Consider the following 27,325-nt stretch of genomic DNA (forward strand, 5'->3'; position numbering starts at 1 on the left):
AGAAATGGTGGGGATTTTCCCGTTGGCTGCTGCCCCTGCAGAAGTTCAGACAAGACTTGAAGGAATGAAGTAAGAGAAATAGGGACTGAAGTTAGGCTGTGTCAAAGTAAGAGAAGACAAGAAGAACCAGCTGAAGAAATGGCAAATATCCACAGAGGTGGGTATGAGTTTAAAAACCTGAAACAGCAGCTTACTGGAGATTTACCACAAGATGGGGATGCAGCAAATATCTTTGGTGAGGAAGAATATTGCAAGTTTGTGGAGATCAGAGATGGGGACAGAGAGAGACACAACCAAATGAAATAACTACAGAGATCTTCTGCACTGTATTCAACTGGAGCCTTCACTGACAGGCAGGAAAATGAAATTTATGAAGATCAGAAGAAATGAAACTGTGAACCTACCTAAAGAACAGAGGAGACCAGCATTAGAAGAGACAATGAAAGCAGAAGAATCATCATCAAACAGCAAGAAGGACTTGCAGTTAAAGTGTAGGAAAAAGTATTACTTCTGAATATCAGGAATGCTTCTAGAATTATGATGAAAAAACACAGTAATAGACTAATTTAGACTAATGAGACAAAGGAGATTAATCAAAATTAGGAAGACAACATAGATAAAACGAACGCTTATACAAGAAGAAGACTGAGTGTATATGAGTTTTCTGTCTGCTTTCCTCTCTTCCTTCACTAAGACTATGAAGGAAGGAGTTGATTGAACCTTTCCTCTGCCCTCTTTGCTCCTGCTGTGGGAAATCATAGCACACAATGTGTTTGTGGGGGCAACAATTTCCCATCTCACAGTTTAAAGTGAACATTGATTTCTTTTACGTACATACTCTCTTGCTGCTTGCTTACATTCCCACACACTATAATATGGTGTTCTTCATCTAACATGGCTTGAAAGAACTTGAAAGTCTGCTTCCCAGATGTGGCTTAAATTCACAAGTTACCTTCTATTATTCTTGCAGTGTCAAGAGCTAATGCACCACATCCTCTGATGTGGGGGCATCAACCTTCATAGACCAAATGAAGAGTCAAAGATTTACAGAAAAAGCAGATTCAAACTAGGCATTGTGTGCAGTCCATTAGCCTAATGCATCCTGGATGAAAGAAAAGCAAGTTGTCTCAAAAGTCCCTGTAGAAGCTCCATAAACCACAGCTCCTATGAAGAGCTGTTTTACCTTTTGCACAAGCCAGTGCTTGCTAGAGGACTATCCTGAAATTTTTTTATAACAAATGCAAGTGAAGCAGCCATTTTGCAGTAGCAAAGCACATCCTGTCATTTCTTCTGCTGTTGGTTAATAAAAATAACAGGAATTAATGTTTGTTTGTATGGGAATGAACTTCAAAGATGTGATTAGCCATTCTCATGGTTTGTCATCTCTTTCCCTTGATATCAGCCTGGTATTTTCCCTCTGATCATGAGCTCATGGTACATCTTCAGGCAAAGGGATCCTCATCAAGAATAATCATAATGATGGCAATCAGTTTAGAAACACTGATTTGTGTGATCGTGAGACATCAGTAAGGCTTCATTGTAATAATTTTCAGTTTCCCTTTGACATGTTTAATTCATGTAAGGAGTTCTGTAGGGTCTGGACTGAAGGTGGAGTAACCTAAGCCTAGACTCTGCAGATGTAAGAAAGGGGACTAGCACAGAGTGTCCTTGCACAGCTGCAGCTTCCCAGCCTCCTGCAAGTAGTTGTTTAGAGATTTCCCAAACCAACTCTTCTGTTCAGATTGTGATGTTGAGCAGTTTGTTCCATGTGAATTTTAGTCTTACCTTCTGTCCCACAGGTCCAGGCCATCCTACCGGTCCTGGCATCCCAGGGACGCCCGGGGGACCTGGTCTGCCCTTGAACGGAAAACATTGGTTACAATGGTTCATAAAAGCACCATTCCGACACAGGTCACTGCTGCAGACAGGGGATGAAAAGACCTACAAGTGTTTACTTATATCCATACAAATCAAATTTATGTTGAGAGCAGAACCAAATCTTTAACTAACTATTCCTGTTACTATGGTCCTTATTCTGAACATTCCTACATTGCTAGCTATAATTGCTCTTTATTAACTACTATATGACTACCAATAACTACGTATGTACATACAGTTTTAATTGCTGCTTGTAAATCACTCTTTGAATATCTCCTAAAATGCTGCAGATCAATGCTCTTCCACTGCATTACACTGCTTGACAATATGATCTCAGAAATATCATCATGACATTCAGGGCCAAGAGTGAACTCTTGTGGGCCAGACAGCTTTTAACAAGAGTTGTACAGTTTTATTTCCAACCTGAGTGACTTCTCTTTCAGAACTTACTTGTATTTGTCAGAAGAGTGAGTGTTGATGTACTGTGTTTAAAGTTTAGCACTTTTTTGTAGGTTGGTGTATTACTCTCTCGAATATATTGCTGTTTTGAACATTTGAATTTATATTAATAATATTTTTGTTTACTGTAGGGCATTTGAAAATAGATTAAAGAAAATTACCTCTTCTGTTTATATGTTTTATTTGAATTACTGATTGGTAGCTGGTGTCAAAATCCTTGGTGTATTATTAGAAAGGTGTCAAAATCCTTGGTATATTATTAGAAGGGTACTTCTTTTCCTAGTTAGTGACCACCCCCTGCATATCTCTGATTTCATTCTGGATTTCTGTCTTCTTTAAAGTTAATTACATTAAATGGATGTACTTAGTGACTGAGATAACATATTCTGTTTCATCACATGTAGGGGCACATATTTTTGACAATATATCACGGCTCATTGTGTCCCCAAGCATAGGATTGTAGTCAGCATATTGCATTGGTGCCAGAGCTCTGGAAGAGTAATCATTAATGGTTGTTCCTCCTTCAGGGGTATCTGGCTGAGCCTTGTTTAGACTTTGGATGAGTAAAAAGTTTGATTTTGCTTTGAGGTTTTTTTGGTAAATATTTTATAATAACTCCAGTAATCTGTTTCCCATTGTCCACACAAACACTTCAGGTAATGTCCCACTCGTTGGCTTCTCTCTGTGCTTTCACTCAGGGAATTTGTCAAATTCAAGCCAGCTGGGGCAGCTCTCCAGCCCTGCAGCCAGAGATCCCTGCCATCCACTCTGTGTACCAGTGAGAGAAGCACTAATAGGCTAAACTTCAACATCAGCTAAATTTTATTGAAGTGTTGTCTGGATCCCTCTCTGGCAGCTACTATTAAATATTGTATGAGTTTCTGAGACAGCACCTTTATTCATACCTTTCTTCCAGGCCTGCCAATCTCCCCCTGCCAGAGAAAGGAATATGTCAGTCTTGCAGTCACCACATGAAGCACAGTGGCTCCCAAGTCAATGCATCAATGCATTTCTATTAAAAAAAACAAACAAACAAACATGCAAACCCACAATCCCTTCCCTCAAAAAACAAACACCACCAAACAAAACACTGTGAATATCTTCATGCTCAAAACTGTGCTTAGAAAGGTAAAATGAGAAGAACTACTGTATCAGAGCTCCTTGGTCTTTCCTGTGTTCTCAGCACTAAATCTACTGTCAACTCCTTGTATAACAAATCACACAATTAGCTGATCAGCTTCAGCTATAAGGCTCTTTGGCATCATTATGGAACAAATCTTTGCACAACTAAAAACATAACATACAGGCCAGCTTTAATACCTGAGCTGTCCCATACAATTCGCACTGCATGGGGGAGCTCTGCTCCTCGTGTTCTCCAGGAGGGACAGGGAGCTCAAAGGCCTTTGGGTCAGTAAAATTGCTGAGTTTTGCCCCTGAGATGCTTTCTCAAAGCATACCCTAAACACAGGTCACAAAAGAAGAACACAGTTCACTTCAAGACTGAAAACGAACACAGAAAGACTAGGTTTAAAATTATAGCTTCAAGCCGATTCACAGCTTTACGTTCAAATTAAAGCTAAATCTTCTATTCATAAGGCCCACCATTCACCAAAGAGACAAAGAAAAAAGTGAACATCCTCCCCTGCTTCTTTGCTCCTCAAAACCACATCAAACTCCATGAAAACAGACACTTACCTTCTCCCCTTTTGGTCCCATTATACCAGGAATTCCTTGTGGACCCTAGGGAGGAACATGGACACTATTATTAAACTGCATTAGTGAGGTGTCTGTGTTCCATCAGCCCTAGACCCTGTATGTGTCTCCTGGGACCTGAGGTTTGGATGTTGTGTTTGAATGTGGCCTCCAAACACCAGGTCTGTGCCACTGCTGAACAGCAGGATGGAGATTTGGAATGACATGGGAATGGGAAGGGCAGGGGAATCTCATAAATGAGGAGAACCTGCAAGAAAAACAAGCCTAGGGCAAATGAGAGGTGAGAAGTTATCAGAGTCCTGAAGAATCAGCAACCAGGACATGGAGACACCACATCAGCTGGCAAAAGAGGTCAGCCCAAGGGGTGGTAAGGGAAGTAGCATAAAACATGTGGGATGGGCTCTGCAGGATGGGATGGACGTTGGGATTGCACCATTTCTGAATTCTGAAAATATTTCTCTTTGTCAAACAAGGCTGATTCTCCTTTCAGAAGACTTCTTAATCCAGGGAAACCTTGAACACCTTTCTCAGAAAAAAAAAAAAGTCAGAAAAGAGATTTATTTCTAGAAGGCTTTGGTTCACAGATCACCTTTTATTTTTAAATGACTAAGGAAAATAATCCCATGTGCATGCATCAGAGAAGCATTAGATTCACTGTAAAAATTACTCATTTCATGTTGGGATCCTGCCCATCTTATCCTGTCGAAAATGTGATCAAATTGTACATGAATAGGAGCACAATCTATCCTCAGACACAAATTACTCCAACTACTTTAGTCAGTAGAGTTATTTTAGGTTTTCAGTAGTGAAAATCAATGCACCCTATTAGAGTCAGCACCAAATTTAATCTTATTTATTTCTTTTTACATTAGGATACACATGGGAGGAATTACACTCAAAGTTATACCTTTACAAATCTAATTCTCCTTCTTATGAAAATTTATTAAAATTCAGCTATGAGTCAACAGTATGGGCTTTTGCAATTCATCTGAAAGCCCTGCAAGCCACAGAAGAATTCAGAAGTAATAACTAGATGTCTTTGTAATGGTAGTATTTCTTTGCAGGTGACCATTGTCACAAAAGTGTTTCCCAAAAGACTGCTGGTTCTAACATTGTCTCTGTACAAGGCACAGTCCTGTAATTTGTAATTAAAAATTCCAAAGCCATGTTATACCCATCCTACTGTCTGCTGTTATGATAAAACCTGCCAGCTTGCTCTATTTAAAAATGTTCTTGGAGGCATCATAGGTCATTTGGTAGCAAGATTAATATTATTTATAGCAATGGACTTTGTAGAACAATAGAATTAAAATTACTTTCTTGCAATTTAAGTCAGAGAGAATATCAAGAGGATTTTTTTTTTTTTAAAGACAGCTTAGCAAAGACTGAAATAACAAGTGTTTTTTTCATGTGAACAGCAACTCTGGATCATGGCCAATCACACTGCCAGGCTGTTTTGTAATGAAGAGAAGTAGTTTCCTCAAGACGGAACTAGGCAAACACTAGACATCACTCCTGACCAGACTTTTCCACTCTCATTAACTAAATGAATCTTCTTCACCCTGCATCTCAGCAAAGACAAAATGGCAAAATAATAAAGATAAAGTTCATGGGGAGTTGGAACTAGATGATCTCTTCCAACCCAAACAATTCTATGATTCTACAAAAAGGTTTTGTGGGTTTCACCTTGAAACTTCTAGACTCCAATTATCTTCTGAAGTACTGACTTATAAATAATTAAAGCTAAGCTTTTTGCCACATAACTGAGCCTTTACTTTGATATGTTGTCCCTACTTTTTAAATAGTGTTTGGGTGCTTGTTAGCTTCTCAGGCTGCCAAAGCCTCAGTCACAGCTCTGTTGAGCACAGGCCCTGAGCTGTGTCTTGGCAGTCAACTGGCACCCAGGGGGCTTGAGGAAGATCATTGTCCCCAGGCACCAGGCACAGCACATAGATTGGGACTGCCTGTGCCCCAGCAGGAACTAGAAGTGCTTCTCCATGAAAACTCTCCATTTTCTTTGGAAGGAACTGGAATGGAAAAGCAAACGGATGATTCTCTCAACAATACAGAGATGTTCATAAAGAACTTTCCTCTAGAAGTGGTTCACCTAGAAGTGGTTCATCTCCTCCCCAGAAGAAGGCCAGGTTGGATGGGGTTCTGAGCAATGTGGTATAGTTGTATTGCCTCTGTTCATTGTAGGGAGGTTGTTGACCTTTAAAGGTCCCTTCCGACTCAAACTGTTATGTGACTCTAAGATTTCTGACCTTCCTCTGAAGATTTCTGAAAGAATAAATTGTAGAAAATGAGGTATGAGGTCTGAAGACTTCTGAAAGAATAAATTGTAGAAAATGAGGTATGAGGTCAAAAAGACCGGTCTGAGGTTGTCCAGCAAGTCAGAGGCAGAAATCTTGAGGTCCAGCTAGGAGATCCTGCACCTCCTGACTCACACCCCACTGCCCTGCTAAGCCCCTCCTTGCCCCTGATTTTACTGTAGATGTTTGCCTTCTCAGGGATGTACTCTGCTGACATCCTAGTCCATTTTATGCCTTGTGCATCCACTTCACAGGCTCTTGTCCTCACAAAAAAAGAGAACAGAGTCTAAAGCAAAGAAAAAACTGACAAGAAGCTTCTGAAGGAAGTGATGACGCATCTGTGATTTTTGATGGGTGCTACCCCCTGTAAAACTCCACAAAAATGAAGGGTGAACTTGAAACAGAATGAAGTGTATAAGGCAGGGATGAGAACATAGGGCAAAAAGCCTACATGATTTATGCAAAGTCATATCAAAAATGAAATTTAGCCAGAGCTTGGCATGCTTATTGGGTGGTAAAAAGTGGTTTCATGTGTTTCACAGCTTTGTAAGGACTTTGGAGCAAGTGAGAGAACTATGTGGTTTCATCACACATGCCTCACTCACCTGGGGGCCAGGAGGCCCTGCAGAGCAATGCAATTCAGACAGAGAGGAAGCCTGTATTATCTGGAGCTCATGACACAACTCTTCCATATCCAGCTTCTATGAAACATCAAACATATGAGTGAACATGCAGCCACATGTAGCCTGTTGGAGAAATGCATAAAATTCCAGCCACCATACAGCACAGCCTCAAAAGAGTTTATTTGCTCCCTTTGGGAGAAGTCTGGGGCTTGTCACAAGGTTATCTTCATGGATGCTTGAACATTAGCACTTCCATAGCCTCCTGCCCCATGCTTCCTTCTCCTCCCTCTCTACCTCCTCTTCCTCTCACAGAGGCACATCACAGCTGGGCTGCCCCGGGCCTATTCTTAGACCTGACCCTGCCCTCTCTGTCCCACTTTGCCAGCAGCAGCTCCTCTCCAGGAATAGCATCTTTGCTCTAAAAATAGAGACTTCACGCAGGGAAGGCACAGGCAGCGTGAACTTCGCTCCAGAAGGTACCAACCTGGAGGCATTCATTCACTGCAGATCAGAGCCATTGCCTTAAATGATCAATGAATGTCTGATCTTCTGAGTTCAACATTAAGCTTTCACCAGTGCAATGCCTTATTTATATCCTGTTACAAAAGTGATCTCCCCTGGAAACACAGATGAGCACTGAGCCAGAAACACTGGACTGAAACAACTGGCCTTCAGCCTCCAAGAAAAAGGCCATTTTCCAGTAAAGCTTTGACTACAGGCTCCAAAGAACAAACTGCTCATGGTTTAATTCACATGGCTCCCACCCTGTGTGTAACTGCTTATTTTCATATCATGTTTCTACAGGGAGATGGTGTGAAGGGTGATTTTTGGCTCAGATTACTCTCTAAGCTGCTTGAAGGAATCTCAGGGACCCTGGTTCCAGTCTCATTCTTACTGAAGGAGTACACAACATTCCTAAAGAGATCCTGTCTGTGGATCTCCTTTCCATGGAAATCAAGGCACAGGTAGGGGAGGTGACAAGGAAGGCAAAGTTCTGGAGAGAACAGCACCCTGAGTTCAATCCTGATCAATCAGAAGGCGATAGAGGATTTCACACCATACTTCTTCTTGGGTTACTTCTTGCCTGATATCCTACTAATCATTATTTACTATTATTACGATTTATATTATTTACCATTTATATTATTTATATTATTATTTGTTTACATTATTATTTACATTTATTATTACATTATTATGCATATTATGTATATTATTTATATTATTTACATTATTTACTATTTAATCATCACTTATTTAGAACACTAGCAATAATTTCAGTGTTTGTATATGGTAAATGAATATTAAAATTAAGGAACAGGAATTACTGATTTGGTAGAAAAATTCTTTATGCTGGGATAGAGGATATATCATAGTTAGCAGTACCAGCAGTAAGAGTACTTGGGCAAATTGCTATGTCATATTCCCATTGTAGGCTGCACATGCTTATGTCAGCATATGTGTATGGACGTTTATCACACATGGAGTGAAAACTGATACCAGCATCTCAAACACATATATGTTTCTGCAAAATGAAATGGTGGGGGTAGGTTCCACAGGAGGATTCCAGGACCTTCATTTCACCTACTAGGTAAGGCAAATGTGATGCAGAATAGGACATACACATATACCCAGAAATCATTGTGCAGGATGGAAATTTGCCTTTCTGTTCTTACTGGTGTACTGCATTGCCATTTTCTCTGGTTCAGGATTGCCTCACTCTAAGAAGGTTTCAATAGAGAGTAAGGAAAAGATTTAAAGTTAATTGAATTAACTGCAGGAACAAATCCAGCCTCATTTCATTCCTTGATCCATTTGATATTTACTACAAGCCCCAGTCTGGGATGCTGTGTGATTGTCCTCACAGAGCCCTATCAGCACAGCCAGGCAGGTTTGCTGAGTGACACCATGAAGCAGTGCTCGAGAGGATGCTTCGTTCTTTGTCATTCAAACTCATGCAAAAGAAGTAAAAGCCACACTTACAGTGCTCCAGCTGTGCCTGAAGTATGGAGGTGGGAACAGGGGTGGTGGAGGAGGGCCAAGGAGGCAGCAAGCTCTGCAGTGCTCCTTCTTCTGTTCCAAACAAGGGAGATCTGTTCAATACAAACACTCATCTGTGGTCTTGAACAGCACAATAATTTCTTACAGAATAAGAGAAGTTGCCATTTCAGTGTTGTCCTACATCCTGTATGCATTGATTACAATGCTGTAATCCAAGCAGGGATTTAAGAAACCTGGTTGACCCTTAAGTCTCTAAGTTCCAAAGGCTATGGAGAGTTCTAAGCTCTAAATGTGGCTGTGGCACGGGCAGAATATTGAAAATTCCAGATTGGTCACACTAGAAAATGAATCAAGAATTTATTGTTTTCTCTACCCTCTGTTCCAAAAGGCTGTTCCAAATAGCATCTTCTGGTCCCTGTTACAGCCCACTTGCCACCAGGAAAGCACTCAGTGCTGCTGGCCATAATCTTCCCTGTGAACTGAATCACTTTAGGCACTTCTGCGCTAAGTGGGAAGTGCAAAGCTGTTCCACAACACATTGACTTGTATTTCCTCTGGAACTGCAACCAGGTTGCTGTATTTCTGATTTGTGCATCATCCCTAAGAATAAATTCCCCACAACCCAAACTTAGCTGACAGCTTTGTCACAGACTGACTGGTAAGACAGTACCTCACCTTTGTTTGGCAGTGTATTTAACATTTTCTGAGAGGTAAACTTCCATCAAAATGTAAGAAGCTGTGACCAAAATTCACAAAGGAAGTCGCATTATGGTGCATTTATACACTGCATTTTTTCCCCTGAATCTAATTTACTTCTTGGGAAATACATCTCTGATCAGAGTGAGAGCTTTCTTCAAATGTTTTTGCAAGGTTAGCAAATATTTATTTATGCCTGTTGGTTTCTTCCTCTGGCTAGTGGCAGCTGGAATGTGTGTCTGTGAATTGAAGGGTGGCAGGGAGCCAAGAAGAAAAGCCTATGGTGAAGTATCTGGTATTAATAGAAAATCTCTAAATTAAGTTTCTGGGAAGACAAACCTGATGGAATTGCTAGATTTGAGTGCAAATCAATTGCAGGCTGGGTATTAGTCACATCTCAAGGTAAGGGAAGAACAGAGTTACTTCTAGATTTTCAAATGTCTCAGAAAATGTATTACTCAGTTCTATCCCATGTTAATGGGGGTGGCATTTTCTCAGTCCTGATGCACAGAAAGGAGCTGCCAAGAGGAGAGATTCAGCAGCAGTCTGGGGTAGTTCATGTCATCCAGATTTTTTTTTCTCTATTAAAACACTATTTGTGATCATATCTTTGAGACCGGAGTCAATTGAATTCTGGAAGGGTCCATAATGAAGACTCTCAGTTTTTCCTCACAAGTTTGAAACTCAGTCAAAAACTTCAATTTAAGAGAAAGGCAGAAGATTTATATTTTAAAAAAAAAGGTATATTTTTTCAATTTAAATCTTTAAATAGGTACTGAAATTCCAGTGTCCTTTAAAAAGTAACAGAAGTGTGAGTCACCTGTCTCCAGCACTTACATATAATAAAATACCAAGATATGAAGAACTGAGTTTTGTATTGGCTTAACCTCAATTAAGTCACTGTTATGCAGCTGTAAACAATTTTTTCAATTTTTAACAGACAACTTCTGTGGTTGTCTGTGTTTCAGGATTGAATTTGAACATATTGCACTGGGACAAAATAGTGCAGTATTGAGGTAATGGACAGCTTGTAATTTAACAGGGTATAAAATGTGATTATTACTTTATTTTAGGCCACATTCCAATATAATCTTTCTCAGTATCACCACATTTCATGGTCTAGTTAAAATTTCAGTAGGATTATTATCATTCAGCGAGAATAAGAATATCAAAACTAGCCTGATGTGACTTAGGTGCTAAGAGATCTCTACCAGCAACTCTTTTTCTGTAGGAAAAAGGTTTACACTACTGCAGTTGTACTGATACTTAAAAAAAAAAAAAAAAAAAAAAAAAAAAAAAAAAAAAAAAGTTGTTCTTTAAATATTTTGCAAATAAAAGATTAAATAGAGATGTACAGCTGTAGTTCTGATATGATACTTATCACACCCTCATGAGTAAACTCCAGTCCTGGATTATAAAAAATGTGTATTCTCCTTTTTAGAAGAAAAGCCTGAAAATCTGTGGAACAGCTTTATTATGAAAAACACTATACCTAAGTGAAATGGTAAAACAACCCACCTGATTTCAGTCTTTATGCTACTGTAACACAAGTTATGTTGAAGCCCACTCAGGGTTTGCTGGTATGAGCAGTGACAGCATGTACTGATCTCAATGAGGAGACAAGCAAAATCTGACTACCATAACAGTAATAGATACTATTACTATAGGTATTATTAGACACTATTACTAATAGATGCTATTCCTATAGATAGATACTAAATTCTAATAGACACTATTATTATATACCAAGTAATTATATACCATTAATAGTAAAGGTATTGCTATATAGGACAGGTATCAATTATGTAATTACTTGGGTAGTTAATATTTCAGGGGCTCCATCAGTAACCCTGGTTATGCTCTGGAAGGTGCATTTCTCAAGAAAATATTTAAGAAAAGACTGATTCTAGACCAAAGAACCTTCCCCACACAGGTATGACAGGTGATGTGACAGCAAAAGGAGCAAAAAAACCCAATGATTCACAAAGGGACTGCAGGTAGGACTGCTTTAATCTGATCTTCCAGTAAGCACCACATTTCTTTGGTATGGGTTTTGGCAGTAACTGCAATGGGTCCAAGATGTACAACTATTACAGTATTGCCTTGATTTATATCACAAAAGGGTTACCTTGGCAGGCTTACAGGCTCTTTGCAAATGCAACGTGTATTGTTAGGCTCCAGGTTAGCTTTGTTTGCTAAACACAGCTTCAGAATACTCCAGTCCCCATCAGTGGAAAAAATCTCAGCCCAAGAATAGGACTGTCATAGTTTTCTGTGAAATATGAAGAGCCTGCCTACACAGAGCATGCGTTTACATATCTCATACAGAGGCTGCTCTTTCAACAACTCTAATGCCAAAGAACATATTCAATAAGAAAAAAATACAAAATCCTTTTAGGACTTGTCCAAGAGGCAGTTGTTTTCAAAGAACATAAAAATTAAAATAATCACCTTTGAAACAGAATGCATTTGCATTCTCAGGTTATTTTTATGGGCAGGGCTATGAGTTAATCCAGTTCCAGAAAGTGATTTTATGAATCTATGGGTATGCTGTCAATGGTAGCTTTAGAAATAAGATAAGTACTTTAGATAAGGTGTGATGTTTCATTTTCCTGCTGCAGATTTCCTGGGATTTGGGAATTCTTATTCAAGATGGTACAACACAGAGCCAGAGAGAAGCCTTCACCCAGGCTGAGTCCCCTGGAGTGAGGCTCATATGAGGTTTGTGAGGCCTCCTAGGGCAGATCCTGGAGGAGTCATCAACCCCACAGGTGCAACAGAAATACCAAAGATATTCTGCTGGATTCAAGTCAGATTTACAAGATTTCACTGAAAAAAAATCATAAATAAGCCACGAAAGTACCTTTCATCCTAAAATCACAAAGCTGTAAGCTGAACACCAGGAGGAAAGGACAAGAAAGGAAAAGGATACTTAACATGTGTTTCCCTTCCTATTTATGACCACACTGATCCAGCAAGCCCTGATGGGAAGTTGAGCTATTACCCAAAGTCTCACCCTGACAGCAGGGCTGGTGGCTTGCCCAGCTTGTGACAGGCAGGGCTCTGCTGGACGGAGCCCTCTGATGGCTGACACCCATCACAGATGCTTCTCCCACTCGCATGGCACTCAGAATTAATAATAAACCAGCTGGGCAGACCAGCCAGTTAATGAATGTGGGCTTGTCCAGCTGAAACCGAGCCTTTCATCTGCTTTGTTGTCATTCATTCAGGCTCCTGTCAGCCTCCTTGCAAGGAGAGCAAAGCACCACAGGCTGCAGCCACCCAGCTCCACTCTGGACATCTACTGCAAGCAACTAGGGCACATTCTCCAGAGTTAGGAAAGTTTAAGAGCTTGTTAAAGCTGCCTTTGTTTACAGAGCAGAAGCAGGTATTAAGTTCTCCTTCAAAATGCCAAAGAGAAGTGCCCAAAGATAATGCCCAGCATTATCAATGTATGCTGCTCTAAAGTGTGTTTTATGAAACTTTTGACCCAAAGTGTGCTTTAAGGGCATATAAGCAGAGATGAGAATACAGCTTGTGTTTGGAGCTGGGTTGAACAGTCAACTTGGTGAATTGTCTGCATCTCTTAGTACATTTGTGAACTTGAACCTTATAGTTGATGGCTGCAATATATCCTTTCCTATAAACCACATTAAATATGCCAAAGAAATATATCAAGCTTAGGTAATGATGTCTGTGTGAAGGAGGTGGTGACCCATGAAATTCCCATGGGAGTTACAAAATGAGACACAGAGATACAGCTCTGCCCTGCTACTAGTTTCCTTTTGCTTTAGATGAGCTTCAGACTCCTAAAGAAACAGAACAACACAGATCAGAAATTATTTCAATTAACTGGAGAAAATGAAGAAATCCCAATGAAACCTTGCAAGTTTCTTTTAATAGAATCCTAGCATTCTTTAGGCTGAAAAAGACCACTAAGTTCTAAATGTTAATCTAGCACAGTCAAGAAAAATCTCATAAAAATTGGAAAGTGCTCCATTTTTAATCTCTGAAGAGCCACAGGCTGTGGCAGCAGTACTTTGCCAGTGGATGCACACTCAGAAACTGTCATAAATAAATAAATAAATTTAAAAATCAGTCTGTGTTCCCAAAGCTTGACAATAGCATAATCCCTGGCACTCTGCCTGACAGCAGGTCTGGATATTCACCTGGCCACAGGAGCAAGGACACTCTGTTCTCCATCCCCATCTAACATTAAGCCCACGTCCCTCAGCAGCTCTGGCAGCCTGGCTGGGGAGAGAGGGGTGGCTGCACCTCTGAGGTCAGCCCTAAAAACCACAGCAGGCATGGTAGGATGAGCATGGTAAGAGAGCAAAGGGGTCTGTGGGATTTTTTAGCAAAGGAAAGGTCTTCTACTCCCTGTATGTAACATTTTGGACATTTTATCTGTGTGTTTGTGCATGTGTGAGGACAACACATACACCAGAAGATTATACACTGTTCTCAGACTCACTGCAGAAGAAAAATTCTGAGATCAGTACAGGGAGAGATAGAGAGGAGGATTTGCTTGTGTTGGCTCTGCATTCTGTTTCATGAAACAATGAAAAACCCCAGTAAAATCTGATGGGTGTAAGACTTCAGTGGTTATAAAATGGGTTTGAAAAATAAACCTATGTCTTATAAATCCCAATAACCCTGACAGGGCCATTCTGTGCAATTTTCCTTCTATTGGCTTTCACTTGCAGAGCTCCAGAGCTCTAGGCATTGCTAAAATATGTTGACAATTCCATGCACTCCCCATCAGTGCATGAGAAACTGAGGCACAGAGAAGCTAAGCAAGTCCCCCAAGTCCAGGGATAACTCAATTACAGTACCATCTGGTGAATTACAGTATCTGATCTCAATCATTTTATGACCCAGATCATAAAACTCAACTGCTCTTCACACCAGAGCAATAGGACAAATACTCTGAGTATTAAAGCCTAAGAATTTACTGTAATCTGTAGAAGAGCCTGAAGCCCAAAAGATTAAAGCAGGATGGTCCGAAAGACTTCTGCATGTCATTCACTGCCACACAGTCATCTCCCACTCTGTGTAAGTTTGTGTAAGTAGCAACACAGCTGAGAGACACCAGTTCCACCCTTCTGCAAGTGCAAGATCTTCATCTGTCAGTGCTGGCATAGATCAAACATGTACTTGACTTTGATGTTGCTCCACCATATGCTCAGACAGTCCCAGACAATCCCTACGAGACTGTGGGTGTTGCTGTGTGCTCAAAAAGACTTCAGAGAAAAGCCTCTCAATTCTTCTTTGAAAGCTTGTTGCCATTGACTAGACTAATTCCTCCTGACTCCCTTGCTGCAACAGATTCCCAGGCCAGGCAACTTTGTTCTTCTGCCTTTGACCAAAAAACCCAACTATGTATTGACTTTGTACTGTAAAAAATTGTTAACTTTGTAGTTTCAAGAAGCTGGTAAAAATACTCCATAACCACTTCCCTGGGTAGAAGAAAACTGAAATTGTGGCACTGCCTTTACTTGTGTGCATTCCCCAGAAGCTACATTTATCCACAACTTCTTGCTAGTTCCTGAGGAAAATGGTGAACCTCTTCTCCTCACAATGTTTCAGTTCTCCTCTGCGGTTTTCCTACACCCATCTCGTCTTCCCAAATGCTCTTTTACCATCACAGCTGTGTGACTACAGAGAGTCCCCACAACTTCCTTCCCGTTAAAAGGGTGATTCCTTGGAGAGGAGAAGGGAGCAAACAGAACACCTAGGTTGGGGTCTGTTAATTCCTGTAGAGTTTTTCCTCCCTTGTTTATTTCTGATCTTCCTCAAACAATTCCCCCTAGATTTGAAGGTCTTTCCCTGTTCTTTTCTACCTCCTAAGCTGCAGCACAAGACAGATTTCCCAGCTGTGTCCTGGCTGAGTGCTGTGCTGCACCACAGCTGAGTCTGCAGCTACACACCACCCTAGCTCCAGGAGCTAAAGTCTGCAGGGATACAGGCTCTATTGTGACAACAAACGTCCTCCTGCCTAAACACAATTGATACTTTTCTATGGTTTTAACTAAGATTAGCAGTTTCTTTTGCTGCAGTCGCACTGCTGGTGCTTCTGTGCCAAGAGCCCACCCATGGGAAGCCTCAGTGTCTGATAGGAAACAGATTGTCAGATGCAAGGTGGCTGAAATGTGAAGCCACAGATTGTTCCCCTCCTCTGCAGGGGTCTGGTAATATTGACATGCCCACGAATGGACTGTCTGTACTAAAGGCAGAGGCCTACAAGCACCATCTGTCTACAGCTACATGGGGACTAAGCTGATTTTGCATCACTTTGGATTGCTTGTTGGTGGAGCTTCTATCCTTTCAGTGAAAACACCTGATTTTGAGACAGCTTGCTCTGCTGTGCTGGAATTTATGCCTCCACCTTTCAGTCTGCTCATAACAAAAATCTAGCATTCACCAGCATGTCCAATACCCATGGACTACAGACAGTGCTGTCCTCATTCATGGCAATGGTACAGCATGGACAACTTCGACCGGCTGGATCTCCACGTCAGCTGCAGATCACTTTCAGCTGAGGTTCTCCTTTGGGGAATGCTGCCTGTCGGAAGCATGCAGAGGTTATAAAGGAACCTCCAGATCAATTACTGCTTCCTTGGCTGGAAAGCCAAGCGAGCACCGCCTCAGCTCCTGTACTGACCTCTGTCCCTGGCAGCTGGAGGACTTCACAACCCAACAAGTGAATGTCATGATTTTCAACTTCAACAGCATTTCACTGAACCCCTTCCCTTCATCTGCATTATCACTGAACCTTTCTGACAACACAAGAACCTTGTCAACCAGTAATGCCATAAACACATGTCAGAAGCCTCTTCCTTCTCCTGCATGAGAGACCAGGGCTGCACTTAAGGAGCTTTGCTGCAGACAGGTTCCAGCTTCCTCACTAGAGGCTATGTCCTCTTCTGATTTTTATTTACTGCTGCAAGGCCCAACCTCTGATGTCCTTTCCTTGTCCCTTACCCACAGGATCGAGTGGGCTCCTACTCACTGGTTTACTGTGAATATCAGGGCATCTCTGGGGGGCCTTGGCTACTGAGGATAACATCAGGGCTCCCTTCCTTTGTCCTTGCTGACGAGAAGGTGGATGCAGGCACGGAGTCAGGGGCAGGCTGTGCACCAGTGTGGCTGCTCTGCTCTCACCTCACTGAGCACAGCTTTTGCAGCATACACCGCCAGAGAAGGTCTGTGGGTCCTAAGGTGATTCCTTTCCTGAGTATCATCTACATTGACCTGAACAGGACACCCAGTTTGGGATTTTCACAGGTGATATCTACCAGGGGAGAATATACAGATAAAGTCAAATCAGGTGGGTTTTTTTTAACTCTGCTTATTTAAAGACCCATTTACTTGAAGCAACAGTAACCACATCATACCAGGCTATTAATTTGCTACCAGTCCAAGCCTTCCCCTGAAGCTGCTCAGGAATCTTTATCAGCTTAGAAAGGTAGCCACTATGCCTTCCTTCTTTTGGCTTATCTTTCCAGCTCCCCATTTGGGCTATCAAGTTAAACCAGCCAATCACAAGGTTATTTTCTTCTCTGAAGCTGAGCAGAGAATCTACTGAAAGAATATTTTGTTTCCCTTTCAGGCTCATATGAATCACAAACAAGACAGAAAGCTCTCAAACATCCTGCCCCAAGACCTTTGGCTGCTCAGTTCCACAGCTAGGTGACTGCCCTCTCATGGTTAATATACTTTGCTTTCCTTCTTCTAATGAAGCTGTAGCCTTTGCCAGTGGCTCATTTCTATCAGGAATTTTAATCTAACCCCAGCTTTCCTACTTATGTTTGTTCCATGAGAAACCCACTACCCAATGGTACCAGGATGCTCAGCACCTCCTGGGCCCATGCTGATTTACAGAGCAGAGCCAGGTTTCCTTCCCTGGTCTGATATTTTTGCTTGCTAGTCACCCTTTGGGCCATTTTCCCAGCAGGCTCTGGCTGCTGCCTTTTGAAAGTCTTCTTCATCTTGTTTTAAATTCCTTATGCAACTTTCTTTCTCTTGCAAACACTCTGATAAGTCATTCTCTTGTGGTTTTACATAAATAAATATTTACAATAACTCTGTTTAGAAACAAAATACATCCACCTGACAGCTTTGCTGTCCATCATGACAATAGTTCAGGTTCCTGCAGGGAAAAGAAAACCAAACCCTGATGATGGGGTCAGATATTAATTTTATAGAAAGATTCAGTTGGGATCACAGCCCTGATCCCAGCTCCCCTAATGTCAGGAATCATCCCTTGTTTCTGTGTCCTTTCTGTCCTGCTGTTTCTCTCACAAATGCACAACGCCCTCTGCCCCCAGCACAGCACCACAGTGGCTCCCAAGGTCCCTTCTCTGTGCTGCCCAGTCACAGCTGCCACCCCACACAGCCGCTCTTCCCAGCCCTCCTGGCCCATCACCATGGCTTCAACAGAGTCAGTCCACAAGAAAACGGAATTATTTTCTGCAGCTTTGCCACAAGATATCTGGTTGTAATTATTACACCTTCCTGACTCAAAGAGGATGAACCTAATACCCAGTGAGATATAATGTTCCTTTTCTTCAGGAAAATAATAGGACAAAGGCAAAGAAAGTGTGAGGAATACTGTCAATAGTGCTCTGATATCCCATTGAGTTCTTTTAAACTGATCCACCAGAATATTTCCAAAGGACTATGAAACAGTATTGACTGTAGGAGCCAACTGAATCAAGGGGTGTTCTTGTGGCATGCATAAAAGGCCAGAAGAAGCACTGAGATGCAGTTCTTTTTCTTCAGATGCTTCTGGTAATTGAAATACTGTCCCGTCTCACTGTGAAACCTTGATGGGCCTGGGTGAGCAGTAAAGGGGAGGAGAAGGAATGAGAAGGAGAGGAAAAGAGTCTTTCTACTATCTGAATTTGGAAGGTGGCTTCCTTCAGGGTGGTTCCTACAAGGTTCAGACTGGTTCATACAGCCCTACTAAAAATGACTACAGAACTCACGCGTTCATCATGTGAGTGCAGCAGTTCAGGAGCCTCAGTAGGGCAGAGCTTTGAAAAATAGATGTAAATGACACCACAAACACAAGTGGTGTAAGGGTGGGGCATGACAGGTTACCCTGAAAATAACCTGCTGTCTCCAGGAGCTGAGCTACCCACCCTGGGGGTCTTCACTGCCATGTGGAACCACAGCCAGATGCTGTTATAATATGTTATAATATTATTCCCTGGAACATTTTCTCCAGAAATGATGCTTCAGCTTTGTGAGACTCAACTCCTTGGAGCTGACATGACACTCAAAATACTTCCAGAAACCAGGATGCACTGTTGCTTGAGGCTGATGAGACTCTAAGGTGGAGTTGGCAGAAAACAAAGATCCGGCTTATTCTTCTTTCCCCAGTTATTGTACAAACACTTTTCCACCCTACAGGCTGTTTCCCCTTTGCTTTCTAGTTACTTCTTTGGGACCTGTAAGCCTTTTTATTTAAGTGACCTGTTCATTTGTGACCTGTTGCTTTGCAAAGATGTGTGAGGACAGAAATAAAAGTACATTTAGGCTAGAAGTTTCCAGACACACCTGGAAGATACCCGAATGTTTTTTCTCCAACTATAGGAAAGACAAGCCATTGCTTAAGAACATTCTCTCTGCTAAATGGGATTAGTTTCAGAATTGGAAAGTGCACTGCTGAAATTCATTCTTTAAATGAAAAAATCCTGGTGCCGAATACAAATAATTGACTCTGCTGACAGTCAGAGAACATTTGAGAAATCACTAAAATAACTGAGAATGTAAGCAGAATTAATTCACCTTCAGAGTAAATTGAATTAATTCATCTTCTGTGCCAACTGTCAGATTTCTACCAGAAAAATCAGAACGTACTGCTTTTTTCTTAGAAGTTTCTTAAAGTGCAGATGCAACCAAAGCACTAAAGGAATACCTGATTATATTTTTAATACCAAATAGCCCTGATTACCAAGTAATAATGACACATAGGTATGTCTCAATCCAGCCCTGCAACTGTGGGATTATGACAGAATCTTTGGCCAACTGCTGTTTTTTCCACATTTTATCAAGCAAACATTGACAATGCATACATGGCAGGAGCCGCACTAAGAGCTTGTTGGATATAAAGGTGATTTTCAGTGTCTTGGCAAGAAGAACAGAATGTGGGACTGTGCCATGGAGAAGACTGTGGGGTGGGGGTCTGCCCAGTGGGGTCTTGCAGAGCCCAGGACTGCCCTGTGGAAAATGCTCCACTACAAGGAGCGGGCTCTGGCATTTTCCTTCATGTTTACTTCTTCTATTATGGTTTCAGCAGAGATGACAAGTCTTCCTTCTTTTTATGGGTAGGTTATTTGTTGAAATGTTATTTAACAGGACAGATCAAATGCCTTCTGTAGAAACACAAGTGTATGGCACAGGAGTAGGCAAAGGAAACATCACATTCTTGCTTGCCTGTGTGTCATCTACAAGCATCAGAGAAATACAAAGGTCTTCAAAACAAGTTTTGAGGTCTGATATTATTGCAAAGCAATTTGGAGAAAATCAGGGAAAATAAATCCTGGTGATTCCTGTACCTCACCGTTGACTAACGTCAACATAACAGAAAAAGCACATCCCAATAGAAAACAAATGGTGACAAATTTAAAGGATTTGCAGCATCCTAGAGAGCTTGAAGGTAAACCATTTTGCTCCATGGGTACAGCAGAGGGATTTGAGAGCAAGAAAGGCTGTGTGCCTTTAAGTCCATGTCCAGGGTTGATTTTATGTACAGACTTAAAATATGCAGCCCTCTGATCACTGTGAAAGCCATGGGGAGGATCTATAGGTACAGCAGGCCCTGACCTGCCAACCTCAGTTGAACCATCTCAAATCTAACACTGAAGGAACACAGGACATTAGTTAGAACCATCTGTATTGATACAGAATAAGAGGCAGAAGGTGGGAGACAGCAATTTGCCATAAACTGGTGGAAGTTCCTCAAAGAAGATGGAGTCAGAGCTCTCGCTGCCTTTCCTCTTCCCTCACACAGAACGTGACTGAAGGGAAGTCTTACTGCTGAAACTGTAAAATCTATTAAGAGTGATTTCCAGTGCCCTGGCTCAGCTGACAACTAATTTGTTTTGTCTTTTCCTAGCAGGGATTTTCCATGCAGTGGGCTCTTGTTTGCTATGTAAGTCATCCGAGTATTTGTTAGTGTCATAGCCAGAGCCAGATGATGTTTATTCTGCTAACATCCAGTCGGGCACCGGCAGCACTCATTGAGGTCAGGGCTTTATTTATAGAAGCAGATATACATTGAGATTCATTTTCTTTCCCTTGCCGTATTCTGCCTAAACTCATCCAAAATAGAAAGAAACATGCAGACATGCAAGAAATAAACTAATTGGGCCAGATCCATACCTTAGCACAGCACCACAGAGGCCAATGGAAAAATAGCATTTTTGAACAGCCAAGGATCTTGCCCATTATTTCTCATGGGGAAGAGAAGGGAGGGGTTTTAAACCAGAAATTATAAGGCAAAAAGCAAAACCGATCAAGCAACAAAATGTCCTGACTTGTGGCAGAGCAGATCTGCAATGCAAAATCCCTCAGCTGAGATCTGCTATTTGAAGGGGTTTTTTTCCTCCTGTGTTCCCAATCGCCAGAAAGTGCAAGAATCAGAGTGCAGAGTGCTCCAAGCGAGGAAAAGTAACGACTTAAAGCAATTTACCTGCTGAAAGTGAGAAGACATTGTCAGCGTACGCAGTCTGAGAGAAAGCAAAGCAGAAGAAAAGCAGCAGGTAAGATCCCCGGACAAGCGGGCTGAGGAGCAGCATGCTGGCTCTGCCCTGGCAGATCCCAGCTCAGAGGCACAAGGCTGCTTTGGGGCTCTCTCTCTGCCCTCTCTCCCTTGCCTGCTCTCTGCCTCTGCCCTCACTATGGGATGCGTGTGTCTGTCTGTGTACGTCTCTCTCTCTCTCTCTCTCTCTCTCTCTTCCCCCTCCCTCTCCATGCCTTTAGGAAGAAAGAATGCCAACCATTTCCCATTAAATCTTCTCCTTACACTAGACACAGTTATATTTAACTCCTGTGCTGGATCAGTTGCCCCTATTGTGGACATTAGCTGCTAAAACTGAGGCACGGGGGATTCTGGTTTTGCTAACAGAAGCAAAAAGGCTCTTTGGATAATAATAATGATGAGCAGGAATGGGAGAAATTAAGAACTGGACTGTAAACAGAATCCTTCAGTCAGGCAACCAGACACCGGTGTCGAGATGGATAAAATCCCTGATTGATCATCTCCTACAGGTCACTAATTGCCTTAATGAGAGATGAGCAGTGACCTACCATCTGCTCATCCCTGGTAGCTACACATGTTGCATTTATGTACAGCGTGCAGCTCAAGGTGAGGGATGCCACAAAGGCTTCACAAACTGACAAACACTTTATTATTCTGGGTTTAAGTGAAAATGACTGTATCACTGACAGTGGCAGGCATTGCAGGATTGCAGAGTTCACTGATGGGGTGCAACAGGGGGAAGAAACAATACAAATGCCATGATGGAGTGAATTAAATGCTATCAGCTCTGGGTGTGGAGGTGGACAACACACTACACAGCACCATGCAAAGCAAATAAACCTCCCTGGTTTCAGAGAATTCAGAAATTCTCTAAAAAGCAGCAGGTACCCTTGCTACCTGTACAAAAGTTTGGGGTTTCTGTGCCTTATTGCAACATGCAGGGCTCTACAGATTAATTTGTGCCCTCTAAATAAGCATCAGAGAGATCTTCCTTTCTGCCTGGAATCTGACAGTGGTTTCCATGAAAATCAGAGGTACATCCTTTGCTGTGAAAAACATTACTCTCTCCCAGATGGAGATGGTTTTCTTTGCCCATTGTTTATAGCTTCCCCCAAGAAAAATTTGAAAATACTTTGTATTAATTATAGAATTGATTTTTTTTCCCCATTTGAGAAGAGTTCTCACTGACAGAAATGGTGACATGTCCCCCCTGGGCATTAATTCCACTGAAGAGCAAAGTGAGATATTTCCACAATTTTGGTTAAACAGTCTTGGCTGTTACTTTCATCACACTGCAAACATATTGACAAAATTTTTCTAAATGTAATGGCTACTTGGGAAGAATCACATCTGCCTTATTCATTTTTATCCCTAAAGGACATGTTTAATATAACCATAATGCTTTCTAAAATCTCTTTCCAGTACTGCAATATTTTGGATAACATATTTTCTACTTTAATTTAATCTTACCCACTTTATTCCACTGTCTGTTACTTTTTAGTATTTGGCTTTGCTTAGTGAAGATAGTAATTTGGTCTCTTTCTTCTTTGACCAAGATAACCATGGATGAAGTGAGTGCCATTAGTTCTTTTGGCATGCTATATCTCAGCGGGAAAGGAATAGCTCTTGGGAAGTTTATCGTGACAAGCCCTAAGCATGCAAGATAAATGTCCAGCTGCAATCCCCATGTTAGATGTCTGCATGGAGGCTGGAAAAAGATTGCTCAAATGTTAAAATGTCAAGATTGTATTAAAATAATCACCTCTGAAAATAGGTGACCAACACAATAGTTAGTCAAAGGAACAAGTGAATAATTCCAAATCCTGCTGAAATCCTCCAGCAGCCTTTTAGCAATTGAAAAATTGGTAGAAATTTCTAGTACAAAACAAGTTCTATTTGATGAGGAAATAATTAATCCAATAATACTAGAAAGAACTAAGATCATGCAGTAGGACCAATATCTTTCCCCTGCTTCTATGATTCTATATCAGAGGTAGCCAGAAAGCCAGGGCTGGTTCACAGTTACAAAAAAAACACACAAGTTAGCTTTGCAGTCAATTCTTAAATAGAGATTTTTAATCAACTTATTGCAGAGGAGAACCCTGATTGAAATAGAGGTTTTGTCAATGTTTTCCTTTCTTTCAGCATTGCATCTCCATCACTCTGAGCCTGTTAGGCCTGAAATGGCTCCCAGCCAATGAGAGGAGAAAGCTCTGTGGGCACACCCTCTTAAGTGGAAAACACACCATTGCCCACAAAAACTCAAAATGAGATGTTTGGACTTATATTTGATTGAAGAGACCTCTTCTTCATGATGTAGTTCCATTCTCTCTTTAGATTTTAGTGGAGAGCTCTCATTACAGGGCAGCAAGCCAGGCCACATCAGAGTGCAAGTCCTGTGCTCTGCTTCCTCTAATTTTAAGGTGTTGGCCTTACCAGCTGAGGCTGCTGGCAAGGTTGGCAGTGGTTTCGCAAGAGAAGGATAAAGTCCATTGGAAATAAAATGGCCAGTGGCTGTGGCCTTATTGGTTGGATGTAGGCAGGTGGCAGCACAGCAGACTGAGGTTCCCTGCCGCAGGCTGCACGGCAAGGCTGCACACCTGGTCACACAGCTTCTTTCTGGCCTCCATGGCAGCAGTGCCTATGGCACAGAGAATCCTGAGGAGAGAATGTGTCATGTAGCAGGGGGAGTCTGGCATGAGAGACTTGACAAACGTGATTTCCAGGCCCTGAGCCCTGAGAACTTGCTCAGCCAAGTAATGCATTTCTCCAGTTATTCTTTTTTTTTTTTTTAATTTATGGTAGATGCCACAGCAACTAAAAATGCCAAAAGCCAACCAACACATAATGAGAAGAATAGCCTGGAATGTTTGTCTGTTCAAGGAGCTGTTGCTTGACCTTTGCAGCCCAAACTTGAACTCTTAGAAGTGCGTGGAGGAATCTGCTGATGACACTGCCACGTAAACAGAATTTATGAACCTTTTTCTATGCAAGAATTAATGAATACTTGTTAAAAAGAAAGCTTCTTCCCAGCCCTGTTAAATTTTGGTTGGCAGGTACTGCATCAAGGAGACAAGGTAAAACGAATATAGTTAAAATACCATCAATCTCAAATTCTTTCATGAACACGATTCTAGTTAGAAAGACAGGATAATCACAGAATAATTTGGGTCAGATAGGTCATCTAGTCCAAACCCCTGCAATAAGCAGGGACATTTCAACTAGATCAGGTTGCTCAGAGCTCCACCCAACCTGAACTTGAATGCTTTTAGGGAAGGGGCATCCACAATTTCCTGGGGCAAAGTGTTCCACTGTCTCACCATCCTCACCACAAAAAAAAAAAAAAAAAAAAAAAATCCTTTTCAGTAGCCTAGATCTACCCTCTTTTATTTTAAAACCATTCCCCCGTGTCCTGTTGAGATAATAAATAATTTCTAGTTCAAAAGTCTGAAAGCTGTTTTGCTGAGTGGGGCAAAGGTAAAACAGCTACCCCAAGTTAATGCAGTAATTCAATAACAGCTCGTGTCTGCAAAGTAGTACAGAAGAATCCTGTTCATTCAATTAGAGCAGGAGCTGGAAAAGAATCTTTATAATTACATTTGCCTTGTGAGATAGTTATTTAGCAACAATTGTTTTTCACAATAAAAATACGTGTTCAGTTTTGCACACTTGACTCAGTTATGTCGAACACTTAGATTTAGTGCTATGACAACACAGCTAACGTCACCTTGGAAGATGGTGTTGCCTAAAGTACAAAGGCAGCTGCTGGAGCAAAATGATAATAAGTGCACAAAGCCAGTGAGTGGCTTCACCATTTCCCTGGTGGTGTATTTAAATTTAATTCAGAAGCCCAATAGGAACAGAGCCACTAACTGGCATAAAGTAAAGCCAAGCACATTCACACTTGACGGAGCTCTGGCTCACCCACAGCTCCAGCAGCGCCAGTCTCCCAGCTGGATATCAGGACAGGAGCAGGTGGTTGGCTGAAGGCAAGCCAGCACGAGTCAGTCTTCACATCAACACACATGGCATGAACAGGGTGAAGGAGGACATTGATGGCAGGACATCCATGACTAGCAATTTCCAAAAGCAACTCCTTTTTGCAAATTAGGCACTTAATGGATGTTATAAATTCCACAACAAGCAGCAGCCTTCTGGCCTCCTCTTTTCTCTGTGCTCTGTGGTTCACAGAAATGCAAAAGTGACTAGGGAAGCTGATTTACCTTTACACTCTTCAGGGCATATTTGTTTACAGAGCAGCCCAGCTCTCATTCCATGTTTAGAAAGTTCATCTTGAAATGTTAACTTTAAGACTTAATTCAAAGGCTCAGTCCTTCACCTTTTTTTTTTTTTCACTCCAATGAGTAATCCACATGCACACATTTCTTTTTCTACTGAAGTCTATACAAAAGAGTTAAGGACATGATTAAAGTTTATGGGATAATTCAAAGTGACTTCCATCAAAGCTACCAAAACTACCCCACTTGTGGACTTGTACTGTTGGAAGGCACAATTAAGTAGAACAATTTTAAAACAATGATTCAGGTGCTGACCTTTATAAAAGTGCTCTTCTTTCTCCTTTTGACTTCGTGTTTGTTTTAAACCTTGCCTGTCAAACTGCAGAACATGGAATGCTTCTTGGATGAGATGCACTCATCATACATGCTCACACGTATGCAGAGAATAAAGGTGTATGTCCAGGATTGCCAGGTTTTGAAAATCTGGGGCAAACATACAAAACCTCAGAATGATTCATAGGAAAATGTCCTACAGAACAAAGAAGATGGCCTTGACAGTCATAGTCCCAGCCAACTGAGGTCTCCAGTCACCAGTATATAAGCAGATAAATTGTCTTCAACATCCTCAGACAGTGAATCACAAACAAGTCACAGCTATAACCCAGTCTGGTCTTGGTAATTCCAACTAGAAGAGATGCAAGTTGTGTGCAGGGCAATTTTTTTCATATTCTTTTCATTTGGATTGTCTTCTGCTATTTACTTTGATTAGTAAATGTCTGCAGAACTCACTGCCTGTACCAGTATTGCTGCCATGCTGCTGGAAGCACAGAACACAGGAATATCTGGCAGTAATTGGCTGCCACAACTCCTAATTTAAGTGATTTATCATCTATCTTGCCAAAGAGCCCAATGAATTAAACACCACAAAGCACAACCTTCTTTTTTCTCTGTCAACAGAGAAAATTTAGTTTTTATTTTTCAGAAAAAAAATTATTAATGCTCACACTAAACTCATGACTTTCAATTCCAGAGAGTTTCTGGATGCCTTGCAATGCAGCATCCTGACTTTCATACTGCAGTACAGCCCATTACACCACTGAGATGCAAACAAACATGGATCCAAACACCAGTGCATACATGCCTAGGAGAATGCCCCCAGTCACAAGGATCCTCTACAGAAGGTTGTAGTGCCCTTCAGATGAGAGGCCAAAGCACCACTAGCTCAGGAAAATACTTAATAATGAGTGTAACTGCAGGCCTGCAAGTGAAAGCAATGAAGGTGCTCCTGAAATGAAGCATATGCACAGGTGCCTTGCCAAATCAGGGCCTGAAAAAGCTGCAGACACCTTGTCTTTTAAATAACAGGAAGCCTCATTTTCCCATGGCTCATTTTTCTCTCTCCTGGATACCTCTGGGCATCAAATGTTTCGGGATCCTGTGGCTTACAGAATACAAAACCAGGAGCAGAGCTGCTAAACCCACTTGGGGAGCAGTAGTAGAGGACAACATCCAAGGGTTTACCCAAAGGCTTGACAGAAGAACCAACATGATAAAGCTGGGGAAAGGTAAAGAAATAGGTCACAGTAAAAGAACAAGAAGAAATAGCAGAAAGTTTTTAATTTTTAGGGTGTTTTA

The 27,325-nt window shown here is 41.5% G+C and overlaps 1 protein-coding gene across 1 annotated transcript in view; it reads right to left on the reverse strand.

Moving 5' to 3' along the window:
• Positions 1 to 21,489, reverse strand: part of COLQ (collagen like tail subunit of asymmetric acetylcholinesterase) — a 38,423-nt gene extending 16,934 nt beyond the window's left edge. Inside the window, exons 1-6 of the mRNA XM_041411521.1 lie at positions 21,384 to 21,489; positions 8,969 to 9,078; positions 6,968 to 7,063; positions 4,033 to 4,077; positions 3,243 to 3,269; positions 1,786 to 1,857 (exon numbers count right to left, since the gene is read on the reverse strand). Coding sequence (XP_041267455.1) covers positions 1,786 to 1,857; positions 3,243 to 3,269; positions 4,033 to 4,077; positions 6,968 to 7,063; positions 8,969 to 9,078; positions 21,384 to 21,489 — 456 coding nt within the window. The remainder of the gene's footprint in view (positions 1 to 1,785; positions 1,858 to 3,242; positions 3,270 to 4,032; positions 4,078 to 6,967; positions 7,064 to 8,968; positions 9,079 to 21,383) is intronic.
• Between the last annotated feature and the right edge of the window lie 5,836 nt (positions 21,490 to 27,325).

This window comes from Onychostruthus taczanowskii, unplaced genomic scaffold (assembly GCF_017590055.1).
Source record: "Onychostruthus taczanowskii isolate IOZ18803 unplaced genomic scaffold, ASM1759005v1 scaffold36, whole genome shotgun sequence".
In the NCBI taxonomy this organism is placed as follows: Eukaryota; Metazoa; Chordata; class Aves; order Passeriformes; family Passeridae; genus Onychostruthus; species Onychostruthus taczanowskii.